At 47.3% G+C, this 8865-nt stretch overlaps 1 protein-coding gene across 1 annotated transcript; it reads right to left on the reverse strand.

The window, feature by feature from the left end:
• Positions 1-3040: 3040 nt before the first annotated feature.
• On the reverse strand, positions 3041-8394 carry LOC112107601 (serine protease 55-like; the record flags this gene model as incomplete). The annotated part of the gene is made up of 3 exons (XM_024201374.2): positions 8340-8394; positions 5339-5528; positions 3041-3291 (listed from the first exon to the last, which is right to left on the reverse strand). Coding segments are annotated over exons 1-3 (496 nt in total), but the record flags the coding sequence as incomplete, so codon positions are not given.
• Between the last annotated feature and the right edge of the window lie 471 nt (positions 8395-8865).

Consider the following 8865-nt stretch of genomic DNA (forward strand, 5'->3'; position numbering starts at 1 on the left):
TGCCTAGGGCGCCAAGATTTGGGGGCGCCAAAAAGCAGTGCCCCCAAAGGTCCATCTAGCCCAGTATCCTGTCTACCGACAGTAGACAGTATCCTGTCTACCAATGCCAGGTGCCCCAGAGGGAGTGGACCAACAGGCAATGATCAAGTGATCTCTCTCCTGCCATCCATATCCATCCTCTGACAAACAGAGGCTAGGGACACCATTCCTTACCCATCCTGGCTAATAGCCATTAATGGACTTAACCACCATGAATTTATCCAGTTCTCTTTTAAACGCTGTTATAGTCCTAGCCTTCACAACCTCCTCAGGTAAGGAGTTCCACAAGTTGACTGTGCGCTGCGTGAAGAAGAACTTCCTTGTATTTGTTTTAAACCTGCTGCCTATTAATTTCATTTGGTGACCCCTAGTTCTTGTATTATGGGAATAAGTAAATAACTTTTTCTTATTCACTTTCTCCACATCACTCATGATTTTATATACCTCTATCATATCCCCCCTTAGTCTCCTCTTTTCCAAGCTGAAAAGTCCTAGCCTCTTTAATCTCTCCTCATATGGGACCCGTTCCAAACCCCTAATCATTTTAGTTGCCCTTTTCTGAACCTTTTCTAGTGCCAGTATATCTTTTTTTAGATGAGGAGACAACATCTCTACGCAGTATTCGAGATGTGGGCGTACCATTGATTTATATAAGGGCAATAAGATACTCCCCGTCTTATTCTCTATCCCCTTTTTAATGATCCCTAACATCCTGTTTGCTTTTTTGACCGCCTCTGCACACTGCGTGGACATCTTCAGAGAACTATCCACGATGACTCCAAGATCTTTTTCCTGACTTGTTGTAGCTAAATTAGCCCCCATCATATTATATGTATAGTTGGGGTTATTTTTTCCAATGTGCGTTACTTTACATTTATCCACATTAAATTTCATTTGCCATTTCGTTGCCCAATCACTTAGTGAGTCAGATCACAGCAAGGGCATATCGACCCTCCGGCTAGACTGTGGGTCTCCAACCACAGCCCCCCAGAGGGGATGCAGAGGCAATCACTGCAGCAGAAATCCTTGGTGGTGTAAGCACCCAGATGAGCAGCCCCTTCTATGCCCTTTAACAGGCTGCAGCTATGGGAGGGTTATCTAGCTAGCACTGCTCTGAAGAGGAAGCAAGGGCTGTAAGTACCAATTAGACAAATAAAAGCAACGCAGGGAGCAGAACAGGCACTCGGGGCAAATGAATACGTAGCAAATCGCCATCGACTTAGAACAGGGGTGGGCAAACTACGGCCCGGGGGCCACATCCGGCCCTCCTTTGAAAACGAATAGCTCACTGATCGTTACTATTCTTGTGGGATGTCTGCATGCAGTGGGTACTGAGAGTTATGAATAGATGCTGGAACTAGAACTAAAGTGGGTGCAAACAAGGTGTGTCGGGGGTGTTGTTACACGGGTCTGTCCCACCAAGGAATGTGTATTTACCTCAATTTACATAGAAAGAGAGTAAACAGACCCATCAAGCTAAGAAGTGTGGGGCAAGAGACTCCATGGCTACACCCCAGCCGAACTGCCGCCGCCAGTCGCGATTGCGATCGCTGCTTTTTTTCTTTTTGCTTGGGGCGGCAGAAATGCTGGAGCCGGGCCTGCGTATGGGAGCTCAGCTAACTCGGCATTTTGCCAGCCAGGCTGTACAGAGGCAGACTAGCACCACACTAGGAGAAATGAGACTGGAAACACTGCCCCCTTCTGGCCATTTTGCGCGGCAGCTGATTAAAGACCTGCAGCTGAAGAAACCTGCTGACGCAAGAACAAAACATCGAGGAAGCCCCATGCCCAAAACCAACAAGTGAATAACCCACAGGGAACTCACCCCCTCTATTTACTACTTTCTGGGAACCAACTCCCAGAAAACCCCCGTATGTGCCCAACATTCGTCTGCTCTCATGCTCGGCCTTTCTGCTTCTATGCTGCTGTTACCACAGAGGCAGCAAAGTAAAATAGGATAATATGGTTTATGGGGGCAAAAGGGATAGCAAGGAAAATACAGCCCCTCTACTACATAAAGAGGGAGTTCAGAGAGAAGACTTGGCCGGGACAATAGGCTCCAGTAGAGTGTATGGGGCTGTTATAACACCCTGGGTTGGTACCATCCTACCCAAATGGTCTCCTTTCTTGAGTAAGCCTTTCAAATATTTACTCATGAACACTCTTCATCGCTGTTTAACTAAGCAAGGAATATTGGGCCAAATTCAGTCCTGATGTAGCTTCTGTTACTTCAGTGGGAGTTCACCAGAGAGTAAACTGGGCCATTACGCCGTTTTATCCTGTCCGCCTAAATCAGTCCCTCCAGCTGAAGACGAGTGAAGAGGCTGGAATCCATGGGAACAATCAGCCTGTGAACATATTTTCACCCAGGGCGGTCCTAGCTCTCAACTCCCCTTCATTATGAACCACAGCTCACAATTTAGGCCCAGATTGACCTGCATCCCAGCCAAATCTGTTGTGTGTCTAGTTTTTGGGACTGAAAATTGGGGCCTTCGTGGTCTCCAGTTGGAGCTAGCTATCTTCACAAGGTGGGAAGTGTCTCCTGTTGGAGGCGGGGAGGGGGCTGCCCTTTGCACTGGAGAGCAGTGCCTCAAACTGAGGGGAGCTGCTGTATGTGAAGGAACCTTGGTGTCGTAATTAGGAGAGGGGGCAGCTCTTTCTAAGGGTTAGACTGGGTGCCTAGCAGCTTTCACCTTCATCTCCTCCCTCCCCCACTCCTCCTGACACACCTACCATGTTATCTCCAGCAGTAGTGAGAGCAGGCTGCCATCACAGCCTCCCTTCCAAACTCACAGGGCCTGTGGGTGCTCCCAAGGTCATGTATATTTGGTTTGGGCCTTGCCCAGCTGAGAGGAATGGCAGCTGCAGGCTGGCTGAAACCAGAGCTTCTTGCCTGGGCTACGTACACCCATCCCTCGTTTTGCTGTAGGGGGGTTATTTTAAAGTAAGTGAACGCAGACTTCATTGGCAAATACTCCCCTTCCCCCACACAGTACAGTACCTGCAGCCGTGGCTCCCCAACCAGCAACCCAGCAGTCCTTCCACGTCTGAAGGTCATGAATGAAGGGCAAGCAGATGGGCATTTTCTGTTCACTGAACTCTATTGGGGAGTCGAGCAGGAGCAAGGCGATGTTGTTGTCCATGTTTGCGCTATCGAAGTGCTCATGCAGAATCAGCCTGTCCAGCTTTTTCTTCTCTACTTGGTGGCTTTCCAAGTCAACTGCCCCAAACGCCACGTAAAGATCTGGTGGACTTAGGAACGAAATGGAGACAAAGCGTGAACAAGGGGAGCAAAGTCATTCTGCAAAGATAGGGGAGACACCCTCCTTCGGAGAGGGAGCTCAAAGCACTCTGCATATCGCAGGGTTGGGATAGCCAAAGAGGCCGTGGAAACCCATCCGCATTGCTAGAGCTGGCAGCATTGCGAAACCGTTTTCACAAAAGGCTGGATTCTGCCTCCCTCACTCACAGGGAGTAGCACCTTATTCCAGGAGGAGCCAGACTGATTTCTTTGGGAGTACTTGTGGAGAAAGGGGGTAATTCACCCTTGTTCGAAAATGGGCCTAGTTTTGCTCAAAATGTTTCAGGCTCTGTCACTAGATGTGTATCATCTGGCACCCATCACCATGGTATCAGAGTGCCTCACAATCTGTAATAGATTTATCCTCCCAACACCCTGGTGAGGACAGGACGTGCTGTCATCCCCACTACACAGATGGGTAACCAAGGCACAGAACGACTAAGGGGCAGGTCTTGTGCTCATTGACTGTAGTATAGCAGTATTTAGTGACTTACTCAAGGTCCCAGAGGAAGTTGTGGCAGAAAAGGGAAGTAAACCTCAGTCTCCCAAGTCCCAGGTTAGACCTAACCATTGGACCATCCGTTTTCCTGACCTGCTGTATGAACTTGGGCCAAGAGCACCCCCTTTTTAGTGCCTCTGTTTCCCTCCTACACTTTGTTTTGTCCATCTGGTTGGATGTACTTCGGGGCGGGGACTATCTCTCACTATCTTTGTGCAGCACCTAGCACACTCCTAATTGGTGTGCAGTTATTTGCTCTTTTTCCACTGAAAAGGAACCATTTTTGAGTAAACACCATCGTTTTGGTTTTTGTTGGTGCAAGAGCAGAGCCATGTTTGATTTCTCACCAAAGGGCAAAGACACTTCCATTGGGAAGGCGTCCTAATTTTCGTGCAACGTTTTTGCCCAGCACCGCACATCACGCGCCTCATGTGGAAGCCAGGCAGGCTGCAGGAAGACAGCAGAGCTAATAGTGAAAACAGGGGGTTGGGAGTAAGGAGTTCTACAGGCAGCTCTGACACTGATTTCCTTTATGACCTTGGGCTACCTGTAAACTGAGAATGATAGTTGGCTTGTAACGTGCTTTGAGATCCTTGGATGGAAGGGACTTTACAAGCGCAAAGGGCTATTGAGGAGCACTGTTACCCTAACAGGGATCGTGATGGGATTTGAGGTGGGTGGAGCTAAAGCGCACTAGCTCGTCCTATTGGCAAGAGTGTGATAATGACAAAAGTAGGGATGTGCACGGGGCCACCACTCAGCCGCATCGCTGGTATTTGAGGCCAGGGTACTTGGGCTTCGCCGAATCCCACCCTGGTGATCTTTTTCTCCTCTCTGTTTGGATAAGGTGAGAAGCACCAAGAGATCTGCTGCTTCCTCCTCCCAGGAGATAAGAGGCGGCTGGTTGAGGCAGATGCTTCATCCCTGGCTTCCAATGTGGGGCTGGGAAATGTCTCCTCACCAGACCAGATCAGGGGACGAGGGAGAGGATGGATTCTTCTCTCCGAACGTCCCTGACTCCTGAAACACCGTCTGCTGGCTGGTGCGCTCACTGCACTCTCCCTTGCTTTTGATGGAGGGAGGGGGTGTAATTTACACCGTCCTGTTATTATTACCTAGCTTGATACATTGCAGGAAAGAGGTGAATCTGGCCTAATAATAGTTGCCCCCTTAGAGCAGCCAGAAGATAAGGCTGCTACACCCAGGGTAGCAAAGGCTTCACGGTTGATTAAGATGAGGTCAGCATGGTCAGAGATGTGGTCTGGTTGTGCAGTGAGGTTCTCCATCCCTACATCATGGAGCTGGAGGGGGGTGGGGGCCGGAGGTGTGGAAAGTTTCTATGTGGCATAAACTTATTTCCTTGTCTCTCCCTAGCTAATGTGACTGACTCACTTTCTTTGAGGACTGCTTCCTGCCTGGTGTTGCCTCTACTCAACAATGAGCTGCAATAAGAAGGATTCCCTGCCCCCCCAACCCCGCCCCAGCCCCCCAGTACTCACAGTTCATTTGTGAAACAATGTGCCGCAGATAAAATCCACCAGCTGCTTATAATCGACCCGCTGCAAAAATGCTTCTCTTTGGTCTGGATGCTCACTTGCCAGGGGAACTCACCGGACATGGCACCCGTGCCCCCTATGGTCTTGGACTCTTTCAGTGTGGATGGTTTGTAAGAGGGTCTGAGGCCACAGTCTAACAACAAAAGGCAGTGCACTGTGTGTCTGTATACAGGTCACTTCAAATCAGTCTGCAAAACAGATACAACCACCCACAGGGCCCCATTCTATGTTCACACCAGTTCTACACTGTTGTCTCTCTCTTGGCCTCAGTGGAGTTTTTCCTGACTTACATCATGTAAGAGGGCAATGAAGCCCAGGGTTTATTTTCTGCAGTGACGCACCTAACTCAGAAGGGACAGAATCACTTTGGGTCTTTAGAGATGGGCACAAGAAACAACCTTTGGATCGGGATTTCAAGCACCCCAAAGTTACAAGCAGTAGGGGAGAGGGTTTGTATCCTGGGGTTTGGTTCAGCCTTTATAAAGAGACAGGATATTTGCACATTTTTAAATCCAGGTTTACATTTTGAATTCCTGCAAAGTTAGGAGGTGTTTGGGTCTGAATTCTTGGTGTCTTAGATGCCACGTGAGCAGAATGATGAGTACAACATGGGATTCACAGACGAACAGATTTTAAGGCCAAAGAAGGGACCACCATGATTATCCACTCTCATCTGCATAACACTGGACATATAATTTCACCAATGGAATCCTGCATCAAGCCTACGCTTGTGGCTGAGATAAAGCATCTCTCTTAGAAGTACATCCAGAAGTACAGCAATTTATATCCAGAAGTACAGCAAGTTGCTCCGATGGTTAATTACTCTAAATTAAAAATGTGCACCTTAGTTCCAATCGGATCTTGCCTAGCTTCAGCTTCCATCCATTGGACCATGCTCCTTTGTTTGGGACCTATCAGATTTCCCCCCTCATGTAGGCACTTACAAACCCGGATTAAATCTCCTCAGTCTAATCTTTGATAAACAAACTAGATTGAGTTTATTTAGTGTATCACTGTAACGCAGGATTTCCCGAACTTGACTCATTCTAGTAGTTTTTTCCCCTGACCCCTTTCCAATTTATCAACTTCATTTTTTAAAGTATAGACATCAGAAATTGACACAATATTCCAGAAGTGGTCTCACTAATGCTGTAGACAGTGGTAATCACACCTCCCTATTTCTGCTTGATATTCCCCTGCATTTACATCACAGAATTTGCATTTGCTCTCTTCCTCGCTGCTTCGTACTAGGAGCTCATGTTCAGCTGACCATATACCATGATCCCTAAATCCTCTTCTGAGTCACTAGCTTCCAAAATACATTCCTCCATCCTGTGTGACCGAGAGCCTTGGTTCCTACACGTATTACCTAGCATTTAGCTATATTAAAACATATTGTTCCAATTAGCCCAGCTGTCATGAAAATGAAGATGCATGTGAAATCTATGAGTTTAAGAAGCAAGCAGCAAATATAATTAATAAGACTATAACTGCTTTGGGGCAGGGGCTGTCTTTTTGTTCTATATTTGTACAGCACCTAGCAGACTGGGCTCCTGGGTTCATGGCCGGCACTCTGCGATGCTAACAAGATACAAATAATAATAGACATAAGTAGCCAAGAATAAAAAACTATCAGATATATTTAGGATATAGAGGTGAAATATAAGTATGTAGCACAGGGCCTACAGACCTCAGGCTTGTAAAGTATTTAGCATAGCCAAATTAGGCCTTAGGATAAATTAGCTATATTATAAAGATAAACTAGCATAAATAAGTGAGTAATAAACTTGCTGAGCTTGTGTGGACGTTTGTGATATGCTGCTGTTTTGAAAAGAGCGGCTGAGTTTGGATAGCAATGGCTGCAAGAGATCAGCAGACAATACACGATGACAGTTGGTAGCTGGGGTGAAATGTTCGAGACTTAAGGTAACCGCCTCTTACGACGGTGATCATAAGGAGCTGTAAATGTTAATGAGCTTAAGGCGAACTACCAAGTTTGCCTATGAAAAACGGGGCACCCAAAAGTAGTGGGATGTGGAGGTTCAAATAAGCAAAGGGAATTAAAAACCTTCATGAATACATATGAACCCCAGTGGGTGACCACATGTCCCAATTTTATAGGGACAGTCCGGATATTCGGGGCTTTTTTTTTTATATACAGGCGCCTATTACCCCCTTCCCCCCATCCTGATTTTTCACACTTTCTATCTGGTCACCCTAGTGTCAGCTTAACCCGTTATAAAAGCTGTGTCCCAGCCTGCATGCCTTGGTGAGGATGATGATGAGGCTAACGCTCCAGCTTTTTCCGCAAGGCATGGTGTGAATAGTGCCAATACTATGCGTTCTGTATTGGGCTCGCTCTCCTTTACCAGACTGCAGTGCATGTATTGATGTTCGGCTGGCTAAGAAAAGTAATAAAAGAGCACGGTGTTGTCCTGGTTGTGCCCAGAGCAGTCCCCCTTCTGCTAATAACCTGTCTACTGCAATCATTCTTGGGGCTGAATGCTCACACATTAACCTAGATGTAAACTCTCACCTGGAGGTGGGTAATTGGTTAAAGTAACTCACAACTCTAGACAAGATTACACATAGTTTAAAAAACACCCTGAACTTCCCCACCCCCCCCAAAGTCAGTTGTCTTCAAACTCTATAAAGTCAGACTTTGGACCCAGTGGTCTTTACTTCGCTGTCTCATTGTGCCTATGAAAATTGCTCAGTTATTGCACATATTAAGGCTGTGAGCACAGATGTCCTAGACTGTGCCCAAGCAGCTGAAATGCTGTTTCTGGCTGAGGCTGGAGAATGACGCTAACGAATTGACAGCCTACAAGGCAGTGCCTAATTCTCCGCTCACTCACGCCGGTGCAAAGCACAGGGACTTATAACACGAGGGCAGAACCAGGCTCCCACCGAGGACAGTGCTCAGGGTTTATAATCCACCTACCTGCATGTGTGCTTCTCATTAAGGCAGTTAGAAGCCAGAGGGTAAGGAACAGCATTTTAATCCCATTCTAACTTGATGCTCCTTGTTCATGTTCGAAGAGGTGAGGCTACGGCGGATACTGAGGGGCAACCTCCCCACACCATAGTCTAGCCAAAGGCAACAAGTCCTTCTGCCTAGAGGTGACCACAATATTCCTCATCATCTGCATGTGACCTCACACAATCTATTCACTTGAGGTGACATCACAATGGGATGCTATGCCTGTCTGGGGGGAATCAAAGGAGTTTTCAGCAGGACCAGGGACAGCTAGACCTGAGCTGTAGGGTTGGCAACCAGGTGGCAAATTTCCCGAAGTGGCATAGTTGGTTCAGCCCATGATAGGGATGGAACAGCTTGGAAATTCACTTCTGGATCCTGATCTCAGTTCCAGCTCGGTCTTGGTGTGTTTGACTCCTTTGCTCTGATTCAGGTCCATCTCTAGTAATGGGTGCTGTAGCTTTTCCTCATTCCTGTGCCGTTTTGTCTC

The sequence above is a fragment of the Terrapene carolina genome, unplaced genomic scaffold (assembly GCF_002925995.2).
Source record: "Terrapene carolina triunguis isolate 2854851 unplaced genomic scaffold, T_m_triunguis-2.0 Scaffold753, whole genome shotgun sequence".
NCBI classification, from domain to species: domain Eukaryota; kingdom Metazoa; phylum Chordata; order Testudines; family Emydidae; genus Terrapene; species Terrapene triunguis.